Raw genomic sequence first — 15652 nt, 5'->3', positions numbered from 1 at the left:
GAGATTTCATAAAAATAAGTTAACCTGTCATCTGTATGGTTTTACAGTTTAGAAAATCATTTACATTCATGATATAAAGTGGCATACAAATGCCTACTAGTGACATAGATGGACATGAACTGTTACTCCCACTTTACAGATGATACTATAACGATAGTTAAAAATAATAAATGACAGAGTTGATACAAGGGGCAGATCTCAGCCATGGGTTATTGGAGATCATTTTAGACTAGTTCTCTACGCCACTTCTACTAATCCTCAAATACTATATATAAAGGCAGAGCATGACAAAGACTGCTAGCCTTGCTGTATATCCTGTAGTTAAGTAATAGATGGCTAGCCAAAACTAAGATGCCAAACAAAGGGAAGAAACTCAACCATTTCTCCATCTTAATATATATATATTAATAATAGTCAACAAGGCTCTTAAAGGGGTAAAACCAATGTAATAAGGGAATATATAGAAAATTCATAGTTAGAAAATAAAATACAGGCTATTAGATATTACAAAGTTTTCTTGTAACTGTTTTCTTTCAACCTCTAGGTTTTTAACCTACAAAGATAAAGACTTGATCTTGAAGATAAGATTAATTTTTCAGACCAAATTTGACCTAAGGGAACTCAGATTTCCAGAAGAATCTCCAGGTCTACAGCTCTATCAGCAATAAAAAATACCTCACAATGTCCTGTTTTCTTTCCACCTACATAGACAAGCCTGATCCAATAACATTTTGCAATACCTCATCTATATAAATATAGGGTTGCAGAGCTAAAAAGAACTTTGTTGCTCTGGCTCTCATTTTTTTAGATGAAAACACTGAAGTCTACAGAAAAGTCACTGACACAAATGTGATATTCAGCTTGTGAAAGAAAAAAATTATAACCTAAGAATCAAGATTTTTGGCACATAAAACTACTCTTTTGGTTGCAATGATGTATGAGGGTGCTGTTTCTATCCTGTTTTAGATGGGAAATCTTTAAAAACAAACAAAAAGAGACTGGGGTGGCAGTTCAATGGGTAAGAATGTAAGAATGAGGATCGGAGTTAAAACTGCCAACATCCATTTCAAAAATAAGCATGCCCATGTGCATCTGTAACCCCACCACGGTAGAGGATTTTGAGGGAACAGAAACACGAGGATTGCTGGGGCTTGCTAAATGTCCACCTAGCTCCAACTTCAGTAAGAGAACCTTCAGGGGATTAAGGTGGAATGGAATACATTAGGATGCCCAATGTCCTCCCTCTGACCTCTACAGGTGCATAAGCATATTACTGACATATGCATATATACCACACAGGCAGGCAGGCATGCATGCACACACAAACACCAATTTTATTGATAATAACTTACATAATATTATAATTTACCTATAAAGTACAATTGAGCTTTTAGTATCTTCACAGATCCAAACACCACCACAATCCAAGGCATTTTGATCATTCCAAAAAGAAATTCCCTATCTCTTAGCTATCACTCCCTTAATCTTATCTGTTTATTACCTATTCTGTATCCTTAGCCAACCACTAACATGCCTTTTATCTAGGAATTTACATTTCTAGACATCCCACATGAATGGAACTACACACTATGTGACCATTATGACTATAGGTCTTTTCCTTAACAACATATTTCAAGGTTTACCCATAGATGCAGTATGGCTCAGGACTTTTTTTTTTTTAAACCAAATATTATCTCATTATATCAATGTTATATTTTATTTTTAATATTAGATAGTTCCAATTTTAAGTATCATGAAAAATAAGGCTAAAGCATTATTTCTCTTTGATGGAAATACTAGGTAGTAACATTTCTCTACATGTAAGTACCTAAAGAATTGTCAGAATGCTTTCCCTGAGGCTATACCAGTTTACATTCCTACTAGCAATTATGAGGCTCAAATACTTCCATATTATCACCAACATTTGATATCATCCAGATTTTTTGTTAAAGCCATCCTAATGGGTGGTGGTTTGAATTTGTATTTCCCTGGCAACTAATGGTAACAACAGTCATTCATATGCTAATTTTGTTTGTCTATCTTCTTTGGAAAGATGTCTATACAGATCCTTTGCCTATTTTTAAACTGAGTTACCTGATTTTTAGTTAAGTTTTAGTAGTTCTTTCTGTATTGTTATGTAAGTTCTTCATAAGATATTTAATTTCAGAAAGCTGCCTCTTATTTTGCAGTTATCCTTTAATTCTCTTGATGGTGGTAAATCAAGTGCATCTGAACCTGAAGCTTGTACTTCAACAGATAGAAAGCCTCACCACAAAAAGAGCCCTATATGGATAACTGAGAACTTTACCTAAAATCAGCTGTCATCTAAGTCATCTAAGCTAGCTTTTATTTCTTTTCTTTTTCAAGACAGGGTTTCTCTGTGTAGCCCTGGCTGACCTGGAACTCACTCTGTGGACCAGGCTGGCCTCAAACTTAAGAGATCTGCCTGCCTCAGCCTCCTGAGTGCTAGGATTAAAGGTATGTGCTACCACTACCTAGTCTAAGTTAGCATTGTTAGTTAGCCTAAGTTAGCATAGTATCAGGCAAAAATCATCTATGGGGACATTCAAACTCTTATGTTTTCACTGTTTTTTTCTATAAAAATGTCAGTGACTTTTTCAGGTTCATCACTAAGATTTTGATTATTCTTCTTTCAAGTTTTATTAGTAAGAGGGTAATGAAAGGTGGGCATGGTGACCTATGTCAGTAATCTCAGTACTTGGAAGTGAAGGCAGGAGAATGTCATGCATTTATGGCTGGCTAATAATAGGGATACAGAGTGAGCTCTCATCTTTAAAAGCAACCGGAAATGATGTTGCCTAGTAAGTCTTACTCGTACTGAACTCACAGTGATTCCTACTTACCTCTGCCATCTTTCCTCAACCATTCCTTCCTATTCTTACTAACACTAAATCCCCAAATCTTGAGAAGAGGACCAAAGATCTAGACAAAAAATAAAGTGATCAAAATTTTCAAAGGCAGCATTCCAAGTGAAAGCAATCTGGGAAAAGGAAATTTCCAAAGACACTTTAAAAGTCCTTAGGTCTTATGATTTGATAAACATTTTTAAAAATTAAAAGAAGGAAAAAATAGATACATACAAATATTTTCAATTTGTCTGAAAGTTGGCAAGAGCAAAATTATTCTTAAAATTTTGTTCAAATATAATCTGAGCAATGAGTCAATTTTGCATCTTGCTTCAGCTACTCTAGGAAGGCAAGACATGTTAACAAGAAGGTATTGAAGGAGAATTAAGTCACAGAAGGACAGATCTTCTATTCAGACTATTCATAGGAGAAAAGCTATTTGCTTTGTTTTTTCTTCTTAAAGCACACAAATGACAAAAATAAACAAAATACTGTACTTTTATCTCCAGGTAAAATGGATCGGTAAAACCGGTCCTTCTTTTTCTTCTCCTCTGGGTTTGGAGGCAGAGGTTTGGAGCCGTGGTTTAGGGTTCCAGTGTCTTTGCTGCCAGCTCCAATCATAGTGCTGGTGTTTCTCATCGGAGGGGCTGGGGGTTTGTCCTGGATGTCTAACCCGTTATTTGACATTGTCACCACCAGCAGCAGCAGCAGCTACTAGAATCAAAAGAAAAAACATAATAACACTCATATTATTTTTTAGCTCAAGTAATTATGTATTTTAGATGTTTTAAAATTAAAATCATACAGCCATTCTGCACTTGTCATGAATACTGCGAGCCTATTTAGTCAGTAACCCAGATGTAAATACCTACTGTGTTCCAAACACTGCTAAAAATTCACCAAGATTTTGTTTTTCTCCACATTCTCTTCCCTCAGAGCCTAAAGAACAAATATATACACCATGATGTAGGTGAAAAGCAGATATGAACCAGGGAAAAACTCAGTGGGAAATCCAGTAAAACTCACTAGATGTTGAGAAATCCCACAGCTTTTTCAGTTCCATTCATTCATCTACATGAAGATTAACTAAAACCTCCGGCAGCATTCCATACATTGAGTTTGCTGACAACATTTAACTTTATAACTTTAGGTAAATTATCTTCCCCTATACTGTCAACTGTCAGTCAAACTTCTGGTTTTGTGGCTAGCTTTACCAAGCCCAAATAACATTCACACATTTACATATTACCTATACCCTCTTTCAGGTCACACTGGTAGAGTAGTGACCATATGCCCACAAACTTACAGTACTTAAACCTTTCGGTCCTTCACAAGAAAGATGCTACCCATGTGCCAATTCTTCAGGATATCCCTCCTCACAGAATAAAAACACAGAATAAAATTTAAAAGAGAAAAACCTCATGATGTGTCAACAAGTAGTTTTAATGAAAACAGGCATTAGTGCCTTAAAATGTTCTTGTTCTTGACAATAGATAAATATGAATGTATCCAGAGTTTATATTTTCTCCTTATTAATTCATGAAATAATAGAAAATTGTATCTTTTATCTTCCCAGGCCCATTCACCAGTCTCATTTTCAACTCCTTTTAATTCCTTTTACAATATAGCTACCCCATCTTCTTTAATGTCCTAAAATATGCCATAACTTTCATACCTCCATCCCTTTACACATGATGTTTCATCTGCCTATTTTCTTATCAAACAGTGAATTCATCCTTCCTTTGAGGATTAATTCTGTTGTTATGCTGCCTTTAGAAAATGTTCCGACCTCTAAAAAGCCAGGTGCCCTTTCTCTATGCTCCAAGGCAATGTGTTTATTTCCAGGTCATCACATTTCTTTGTATTGTTATAACTGTTTACAGATATATATCTTTTACAGGAACCATCTTTGCAGACCAACAGTGCCTTACCTTTTTAACTTATAGTAGATACAAGTTAATATACAGTTTACAGAAAGATAGATATATGCTGTCTTGAAAGGAATTTACTAGTACTGATAAAATTCAAAGTCCTTTATAGTAGGACACCAATTGGCCTTACAAACTAAGGCTATCCACATTCAATTTATGTCTAGAAAGCCCTGAACTTCCCAAGTATTCTTTATTTATTACTTAAAGTGCTAGAGATAGAACTCTGGGCATTATCACTAAGCTATACTGCCTGTTAGCTCACAAAATATTCTCCCTTTTTGTTGTTGTTGTTTTGTTTTTTGAGACAGAGTCTCACTATGTAGCTCTGGATGTTCTGGAACTCACTATGTCGATCAGGCTAAACTCAAACCCTCAGAGATTTCCTGCCTCTGTCTCCTAAGTATTGAGATTAAAAGTGTATGCCACCATATCTGGCCCTCATTAAATATTCTTAATCACACTGGAAAGAGAGAGAAAAGGAGCAAGAAAGGGGAAGGAGCCAGGCTTCATGTCAATGAAATGATTTCTCTCTTCACTAAAGAAAATCTTAACTGTTTGTTGAAACAGAGTTTCTCTGTGTAGCCATGGCTGGCCTGGAAATCACTCTATAGACTAAGCTGGCCTTGAACTCAGAGACCCACCTGCATCTGCCTCCCAAGTGCTGGGATAAAACGCTTGTGCCACCATCACCAGGCTCTTTTCTTAACTTTTTAAAGTCAAACTCAACTGGATTTTAATTCATCTTGACCAAACTTTGACAAACAATTGCTCCTTTCCTTTTTGAACAAATGATATCAAAACCACTGATGCCTCTGTTAATCTGGACTGATTAACTGGGTGGCTGGTTTTTTATTTATTTCTTCTAGTTTCACTCCCCAGATATGACTGCTTTGCCTTCTCCTCCAGCTCCTACTCAGGTCCCTTAGCTCCTCCAAGAGAGCATCCAGTGTCTCAGCTGGCAATGCCCTCCTACTCTAGGCTGCCAGTTCCAAAATTAAACTCTCACAGCTACCTTATACCCAACTAGGCTCTCCCTGTCCTCCCAGGTCCTTCAACCAGCAGCCTCATTTAATGTAACTCCCACTTAGGACCACAGGACAGGATTACAACAGGAAAGCTTCACCATATTTTTCTTCATTCTTAGACATTTTATCATGTTTAAGAGAAGCATTAGTGGGTAGATTAGGCAAAATTCTACTGGATTCTAATGTTTGAAACCTTGTATCACATGATGTCATCTGGGTCGCCCCAACTATACTTAAAATCCTCCAACAGTAGGATATCTATAACTTCAAATGCAGTCTAGTCCACCTTTATTCACATCCTCTTAAAAGAGTTCTCACATAAGTTCTTCTCTGTTTTTTACATTCACTTCCAGCATCTGGGAAGTAAAGATGAGATCCCAGAGAAACCAGCTAGCTAAACTAGCTGGAATGGTGAGCTCCAGGTTCATAGAGAGACCTCAGTAAATAAAGTAGAGAATGACCAAGGAAAAAGCCCAAGGTTAACCTCTGGCTTCCACATGTGTATGTGCTTGCATATAATGTGAACTGACATATAAGAACATGCAAACACACAAGCATACACCTGCAATTCAAGCATAGAAAACAGGAGAACTGAAAATTTGAGGCCAGACTATGCTACAAAGCAAGATTATATCACAAAGAAAGGAAGGGAGAAAGAGAAGGGAGGGAATGTTAATTTAAAATACAATTTTTAAAGGAAAAAAAAAACTAAAGTAGGACATAGTGGATCACTGTGGATCTACTGTGCTCTGCCTCACGTATATCCAGAAAAACAAAAACAAAAACAAAACAAGACAAAAAAAAAAAAAAAAAAAAAAAAAAAAAACCAGACTTTTCTAAGCAGTTCTGTATCTGGACAGTAAATGCCTCAGGTTAAAAACAAAAAACATAACAAAACAAAATGCTGTTGATTAAAGAAAAAGGCTATAGAGAAACTACATAAGAAAAGAGGTTATTACCTAAAGGAAGAGACCAGCTGCTATCCATCTGCACTGAGAATTCTGGGATGTCTTGAGCTCACAACATGGGGCTTAGGGTTTAAGACAGTTCTTTATATTTCCCAAGTGAGTTGCTGAAATCCTATGAAACAGTTTCCCTGGAGAACAAGCTGGATAAATTACCTTTACATATAAGATTTCAGCCACTGTTTGGAACAGGTATTTTAATAACCTCTAATACCAGATCACACTTCAGAATTTATAAAAAGCTTGGAAATCTACATAGTAGGCATCATTTTTCTAGGCTCTGCTAGGTGCTGGGAATAGAACAATGAAATAAATCCAAAGAATCATAGTTTCAGAGATAATGCCAGTCACCCACATACACACACACAGAGTGAGTACAAGATGCAAGGACCTGAGAAAAGTATTTGTGTGATCACAGTGCCACATGTCATGGTTACCTCTATAAGCAAAGAAATACACTAAAATACACTACACAACTTCTAATTTACTTAACTTTTTAAAAATGTTATTACATTTATTTGTTTGTTTAGCACATGTGTTCACATGCTTGTGCACTGTTTGCATGGGCATGTTAGAGGGGAAGGTATAGCAGTTCGTTCTCTTTTCACCAAGTGGGTCTTAAGGATTAGACTAAAAACATCAGGTTTAATAAGTGCCTTTCCCCAATGAGCCACCTCACCAGTCCTCTAATGCACTATAGTTCCTCAGACCACTATTTAAATAAAAGAGGGAAGGTGGCTGGGATATAGTTCAGTGGCAGAACAGTATGCAAATGCCAAGGTCAATTCCCAGCACAGAGGAAGGAAGGAAAGAAGGAAGGGAGGGAGGGAGGGAGAAAATGCTAGGAGTTTAAAATAAATTAGTCAACAAAATGAAGGGGGGAACAGTAAGAAGAAATAAGACCTACTCCACATACCAACTACATTTCTAACTTTGAACAACCCAGAGCAGCTGCATATTGACATGGCCAACACTCAGGACTGAGGAATACTGTATGCCCTTGGTGCCTGGTTATTAGAATCTGATCTTTAATTAAATTGTGCCAAGAGGTTTGCTTTGGCAGGAACCTGGAATACTGTAGCCTTGAATTTGCTGAGAGATGTCCTTCTAATGCGTCAAAGGCACTCCCACTATGCAGCCTCCAGCCAGCTACTTGCTCTAGTATAGCAACAAGAAAGCAACTGCTGGGGCAGCAGGGAAGAAAACTGTAGGTGGTTGAAAGCTACTTTAATTTCTGATGCTCCATTGACTCTTATGTAAAATGCAAACAAGACTACCTACTTTAGAGTTACCATAAGAATTAAAAAACACAAAAGCTTTTTAAGAGACAGTACCTAACATGCTGTTTGATACAAAACTATGTCCAATAAATATTTGTTTCTTCCCCATCTGTTTCTAGTTTTACCTATACCATTCCCCAAACCCATCATTCTATTAGTACACTTTCATATCCCCACCTTCACCTGCATTGTTCTATCTGCCTAAGATTCCTCAATGTGTCTGTCTAGCAAACTCCTACTCATTCCTCATGGTCCAACTGGACTCACTTACTCTAATAAACCTTCAAAGAAGCCTCTACTTACCCTCCTTCAAAACTTAACTGTGGAGGGTTGGCCTAATGCTGCTTGTATTCTAATGCTAATTTGGGTCCCCCAAAATTGTTTGCCCTAAAGACTAGAGAGTGTACACATAAGACACTGAGGGACCCTGCCCCCAGTTAAATCTGATTGGTAAGTAAAGATGCTAACAGCCAATAGCTGGGGGAAAGACACATAGGTGGGGCTTAGGTTTCCCAGGTTTGAGACCTCAAGGAGAGGAAGAGAACAAAGAAGCTGCCATGGAAGAGGAAGAACATGCAGGAGGGAGAAGGAGAGCTGACTTGGGATAGCTGAGCCATAAAAAACGTGGCCATGTGGGCTGGCCAATTGGAGTTAAGAGCAGCCCATATGGAACATAGAAATTAGTAAGTAAAGTAACTCAGAGTTACCAGTAGGAAGGTGGATCCTAACAGCATGGAGGGGAGGCAGTTGCCCAGCTATTGTGCTGTGTAAGGCATATTTTAAAATATAAGGCCATGTATATGTCTTTCATTTGGAAACATAAGTGGTCTAAGGCAGGAAGAAACTCTGCACCAGACTTTTGTTAAATATTTTTTTACTACACTTAACTCTCATTTCTTCCCTCAAAAACTTTCTTTTCCTTATACTCTCTTCTTGCCTCACTTCTTCCCTGGAAGTGAAAGAGTCCTTCTTACCTTCAAGCTTTCCTCTGATATATTCAGTCATTTGCTATATTGCCATTTAACAAATAGTGTTTGTGTATTTACAATGTAATAGTACTAACCTAGTTGGGTAAAACAAAACTTCTGTTTGCAGAAATTATGTATCTAATAAGAGATGTAGGCAAAAAATAAGCAATTAAATAAAAGTGTCAAGTACACACATGTGTGTAAATGTGGGACCAGGGTTGATCAGTGAAAGGACTTGTTGAGAAAGAAATATGCAAGACCTGAAGAAATAAGATGACAAACGCTGGAAAGAAGATTAAGAAATTAGTTGATGGCCAAGTGGTGGTAGTGGACATTTTTTAATCCTAGCACTGGGGAGGTAGAGGCATGAGGATCTCTGAGTTCAAGGCCAGCCTGATCTACAGAGTGAGTGAGTTCCAGGATAGCCAGGGCTACACATAGAAACCCTGTCTGAAAAACCAAAAAAAAAAAAAAAGTAAATTTATCTTAAGAGTAGAGGCAAAGAGTTTAGAAACTGATGTAGCATAGCAAAGAAAAAGGAAATTCAAAATCATAACTAAATGATTCCTTTTACCTGACCCAAGAAATATTAGAAAAATATATCAAACACTATACCGTATCCTACACGTATGCACACAACTCTCCTCTGACACCATCCTCCTCTTCCAAACACCACTTACATCTTTGCTTGCCCTCAGAAGCAGAGCTTCTCTAAACAATTATCTATTAATATTTAAAGTACTGTCTCCACTACCTTCCCCTCTGTGCCAAGTAGCATCCTTCCTATTTCACAAAAGTATTCTTGTCAAGATTGCCAATCATTTCATTTTGAAAAATCTAATGGTCACTTTTCTGTTCTTTTCTTGTTCAATTTCTCATCAGCAGTCAATATAATTAACCTCATTTCTCTTTTAAATACTCTACTGTCTTGGATTCTCTTTCCCTTCTATCTTTCTGCCTTCTCTTCTCCCCTCTGTGTACACTTCCTTCAGTATTTTTCACAATTCTAAGTCTCCAGACTCCTTTACCCATACAATACACTCTCCACAAGATAACCTCACCCAGTCCAAAGGCGTCACATAGCACCCTTGTTGTAGAAGCCAAGTTTTTGACCTTTTGACCAAACAGCTCTCTTATCTGGCAGTCAACTCTACCTAAACTTCTGTTAAGCTGCAGGTGCTAGTCAGAATGTCAGTTGTCTCACAGACGGACTTAACATGATCAAAAGGTACTCTTGATTATCACAGCAACTATCACAATTTTAATTATACTCATTTATTATACATCTCCTTAATAAACAGTAGCAAGTACATTTGTTTTATTTACTAACCTATATCTAGTAACTAAAAAGACACTCAGTTGACTCTTAAATATACTAGGCCCTGAGTATGCCCTCCAATGAATGCAAACTAATGGAAGAAAAAGACACAGGAGCTACATGATCTACATAACAATACATCAATGGCAAGTACCACCAATGAGTGCAGAGAGGCCCTACATAAATCCAGAAAAGAGGCTCTAACAGTGAAGACTTTCTTTTATTAAAAAAAATTATGGATACTATTTATTTATTTATTTATTTATTTTACACACACACACACACACACACACACAATCTGCATGTATACTTGCATGCCAGAAGAGGGCATCAGATCATACTATAAATGACTGTGAGCCACCATGTGGTAGCTGAGAACTGAACTCAGCACCTCAGGAAAAGCATCCAGTGCTCTAAACCACTAAGCCATCTCTCCAGCCCCAAAGGAAGATTTGCTTAAGAGATGACTTTAGAGTTTATTTTTGCAGATTAAGAACGAGTATAGATATTAAGTACCAATTCTGTATTTTTTTTTATTTTTTAATATGTACATAGGTATTTTGAAAGCATGTATGTCTATGTTTGGATGCCAGATCCCCTGGAACTAGGTTACAGACAGTTGTGAGCTACCATTGTAGAGAATTGAACCCAAATTCTCCGGAAAAGCAGCCAATGCCATCTCTCCAGCAACATATATATATATATATTTTTTTTTTTTACTTTCTATAAAGTTTCTTTTTTATCTTCATCATAAACTCTTCGATGTTAATATAAATATCTTTCCTTTTAATATATAAAACTCGGATAAACAAGCAAGTAACCAGCAATCATTACATGAAGATTTGACCTTAATTACTTTCTCTTCTATTTGTCTACTTACCATAGTCACTCAAAAAATAAAACCTTTTATACTGGCCCCCTACCATCTCTCTGACATGAATATTACCAGCTGACCTCCATTTTGAGCATGAAGCTCAATTATCAATCCTAAAATTTTTTTCTATATATTCCCTCTTGTTTTTTTTTAATTCCTCAAGAATTGAAACACAATTTAGATTTCCCAGTTGCATCCTTGGGCTTCTGGGCTACAGTATCTGAGCATTTTCTTAGGTGTTTTAAGAATGCATCCAGGGACAATAACAAGACTATGGATAGATCACAGCACAAAGTGTGTCCATGCATCCATTGCCTCACCGGATCCTCACCAGCCCTACAGGGTGTTATATTCTTATCTTACAGAAGTCTGTGAAGTAAACATCTAGCCTATCTGGTCTCTGGACTCTCTATCTGGTGCCAGAAATTGAATATAAGGAAACAGGGAAGAGAAAGGGATCAAATAACTCAGAAAGGGTGCTCAGCAGTGAGTCACCTAAATGGCCTGCAGCCAGAAATGAGCAGGGACAAAGTCTGCTTCCTTCCAAGGTACTGAGAATTTTTTTTGGCCAGGGCATAATAACCTACCACATGTAAATTTGTTTTCTACTTCATTAATATCTACATTTTAGTCTGAAAGACAGAAAATACAAGAAAATTCTTAATACACAACATGCGCATAATGTCACAAGATAACATGGTCTAAGCAAATTCGTATCACAATTAAAGACTTGAGTTTACAATCCAGCCCTGCCAGTGATTTGTTGAACCTTAGTCTTCCTCCACTACATTATCATAGCGCCCTGTGCTTTCCCTCTACACTACCATGAGGGTCCACACCCTAGACCTGCATCTGAATGCAGCAAATGAATCTAAGTACTTCCTTTAAAAACCAACAGGACCCAGCAACCAGCACCATAACTAATATACTATAGATGACTAAGAGAATATTTATTTAAAATTACATCTATTTATATATGTGTGCCTTGGGATAATGATGAGCACATAACATGGCTTGCATATCCAAATATCTCATAGGAATTAGTCTTCCCTTCCATCATATGGAACCTGGGAATAGAACTCAGATCATCATGCTTGGTAGCAAGTGTTCTCACCAGGCAGAGAGAACAGTTAATAATGAATAGATACCACACCAATACCGTGTATGTGTGTGTATGCATGCATATGTGTATATATACATGCATACACACATGCACACACTTTTAGTGAGTGTCAATGAAACAATAACCCTGTCGTCTCATCTCTGTTACCCTTCTCACTCTCCCACTTTAGGACACTGCCCAAGGAGGGGTGTGGAAGGATGCAGAGCAAAAATAAAACTCTTCAAAGAGACTACCATCAGGAGGGAAAAACAATTAACCTATATGGTTACACATCCTTTATATACCTTTATATATTCTATAAATCTTTCCTTCTACGGCTACTCTTACCCCCAAATAACCTCCATCTTGATGCCAAAGCCATCTTCTTCTTCCAAAAGAACACTCTTTCCCCAAGACTTCACCTTCTTCTCTTCATCCCACCATGCCATCTGGTGATTGGCTATCTCCCAGCCTGTCATCTCATTGAGGGGCTCTCAGGAAGGTCTCCTATCTAGCTGTATTTGTACTTGTTCTCCAGGTCAAGCCTTCAAGCTCTTGACTTCTATCATGATTTTTCCCTTCTGCCCACACTCTGCCTTGACTCTCAAGAAAAAAGATGGGAAATAAATCCAGGAAGAACAACTGCTTATTGGGAGGCCCCAAAACACAGCTTAAGGGCAGTAGGAGAAAGACTGGCACATAAAGAAAACACAGCTTAGCTCAAAAACAAGGACGCTAGAATGTTTGGACCTTACAAACATCACAGCAAAGGTCCCTCCAAGTCAGCAACTTACTACCAATGAGAGAGCACAATAAAAATTTTCTAAAAGGAGAGAAAGAGAGAGAGAGAGAGAGAGAGAGAGAGAGAGAGAGAGAGAGAGAGAGAGCGCCTTAACCAAGAGAAGAGGATCCAGGGAAGAAACGAAAAAGAAAAAAAAAAAAACGTAGTTATGGAGGGAAAAGAGATAAGAAGTGAAAAGCATGAGGATAAGGAAAGGAAGAAAGGAAAACCGGTGAGACTGGAAAACAGGTGAGGGGCAGGCAAGAAAAGCCGACCAGCAGGAGGAGGCAGGAAGAAAGGAAGGAGAGGAAGGCTTCTCAGAGGAAATGCATAGCTCCTCTGAAACCAAGATGAGAAAGGTCCCAAATAATCAACATAGGTTAGTATTTGTATTTTGTGGTGCCACATAATAAAGGAAGGAATTATAGTGATTAATATATTACACAGTCTCAAGGTCTGTCATTTACTTAGCAGATCAATAACAGTGCACCAGAGAAGACAGCCTAATTTATAGCAGTGGTGTAAGTATCAAAGAATTGGCCAGTTCAGAAAAAAAAAATTAACATACTTTCACCTGCTTCTTCTCTATCCCACAATCTACACTCAACATATCTTCTCTTAGTCCCAACATAAGCATCAGCACTTTTAAGTTGGTCTTGCCCTGAAGTCACTGGTTCTAAACAGACCAGCAAGATTCATATGGAAGGCTGGCTCCTCTGTCTCTATCTAGCTCACCTTTCCAAGGTAGTTTTACAGCCTAGGAAGGCCATAGTTACAAACAGAATACTAAGCCCTTCTCTTCAAATAAGGAAAATAAGTCTCACAGAAACTGCCTAAACAGGAACAGCTGCAGGAGTCTCCTATCTTCACTACATCTCCAACCAGAAAACAGTATCCTGGTCCCAGGAAACCGGCAGCTAAACCAAGACACAGAAAAGCATCACCCTGGCCACTAAGCAGAAGCATGCTTACAAAGGAGTGGGGCCCCTGAGGCATGCAGTTCCCCAAAAATCCAGCTTCCCCTTCATAACCTTCCCTAGAAGATATCCTATTCCAGCACAGGCCTAGCCCTGAGTGGGCTTATCTCAATATTACACCACCAGGCCCTTCCCTCATTAAGATCTCGTAAGATAAGTGGAATGTAATGTTCTTCCCATTCCCTTCCCCGGAAGGCTGCAAGACACCCACTCCTACTATCCCAGCTCAGTCTAGCTATGGCAGGCCCAGGGAAGGCCAGCATTACCTGGCGGTGGGTGCAGGGCCCAGCATCTCTGATGATCTTGTGTATCTGTCGCAGAGCCGCACCTCTCCCTGCTCAGCAATTGGGACAAAGCCCGGGCTGAACCAGCCTAACAGGCTGGATTCGGCTAAGCAGAGCAGCGCAGCCACCCAGCTCCCCAGGCGCAGCACACACGGGCCCACGTAAGGCGGCAGCAAAGACTCAGAGGCTCAGTGAAGGGGCGGGGAGGGAGGGAGGAACAGAGAAAGGAAGGAAAGGAGGCGGGGAGAGCGCTGCCCCGCCCCCAAACCCCCCCCCCCCCCCCCGGGCGCTGAGGGACGGGAAACAGATACATAACCAATGTTCGGATTGTCTCTGCTGTTCTCCCAACCCGGGCTCCAATAAGAGGTATCAGACAGGCTTTTTAGAGCAGTGGTTCTCAACCTTCCTAATGCTGAGGCCCTTTAATACAGTTCCTCATGTTGTGGTGACCCCCAATCATAAAATTTTGTTGTTATTTCATAACTGTAATTTTACTACTGTTATGAATTGTAATGTAAATATCTGACATTTCCAATAGTCTTAGGTGACCCCTCAACAACCCCTCAAGGGATCAGGATCCACAGGACGAGATCAGTTGTTCTAGAGCCTGCCAAAGCCCTCTAGATTCCCAGAGTCAAGACCTCCTCAAATCAGATTCAAAATTCATTCAGACTAGAATGGAGAAGGGGAAATGCATTTCTTCTGCTGACTCTCTAAAAGGTGTCCCATGAAAGATAATAAGGTGGTCCTTATACCAACTACCCTCTCCTTTGAACTGACAAAGTTCAGCAATAGCTACTATTTGTTAAGGGCTATTTATTATATGTGTCCCTGTACTTTATGAACCTATGTCTATTTCACAGCCTTATGGAGTAGGCCCTACACCAATCTCAGAATTTCCTGCTTAGGAAATTCTTAGCACCTGCCAGATACCAGTCACCATGATATAACTGGAGTTAGATAACACATTAAAGAAGCAACTCTAGACTGCCCCCTCCCAATAAAGGGAGCCTCCTGAAGACTGAAATGATAAAAATGTACCTTCACATATTTCTAGTACTCCCAGGAGACAACATCTCCCATCACTCACCACACTCACCCAACTCATCCCTTACCCTTGAGGCACATGACAGAAATCAAGTTATACAGATTATCTCTTCCAGGTCATAATTAATGAGTTTAGAGGTTTTAAATTATTTACATCTCCTTATCTGGTATGGGGTAAAGGCGGGTGGCACGTATGTGCCAAGGTATGCATGTAGGGATCAGAGGATAACTCA

The 15652-nt window shown here is 38.8% G+C and overlaps 1 protein-coding gene across 5 annotated transcripts in view; it reads right to left on the bottom strand.

The window, feature by feature from the left end:
* Window positions 1-15652, bottom strand: part of Pak1 (p21 (RAC1) activated kinase 1) — a 111176-nt gene that overhangs the window by 49800 nt on the left and 45724 nt on the right. For 2 of the 5 annotated variants that reach the window (XM_076938281.1, XM_076938288.1), the window contains exon 2: window positions 3365-3581. In XM_076938281.1, coding sequence (XP_076794396.1) covers window positions 3365-3554 — 190 coding nt within the window. In that variant the 5' untranslated portion in view covers window positions 3555-3581. Of the gene's footprint in view, window positions 1-3364; window positions 3582-14354; window positions 14574-15652 lie in introns of those variants that run through there. The other 3 variants (XM_034512404.2, XM_034512412.2, XM_076938294.1) reach the window with 3 other exon arrangements.

This window comes from Arvicanthis niloticus, chromosome 1, assembly GCF_011762505.2.
Source record: "Arvicanthis niloticus isolate mArvNil1 chromosome 1, mArvNil1.pat.X, whole genome shotgun sequence".
Lineage (NCBI taxonomy): Eukaryota > Metazoa > Chordata > Mammalia > Rodentia > Muridae > Arvicanthis > Arvicanthis niloticus.
This window is presented reverse-complemented; position numbering and strand designations above follow the sequence as displayed.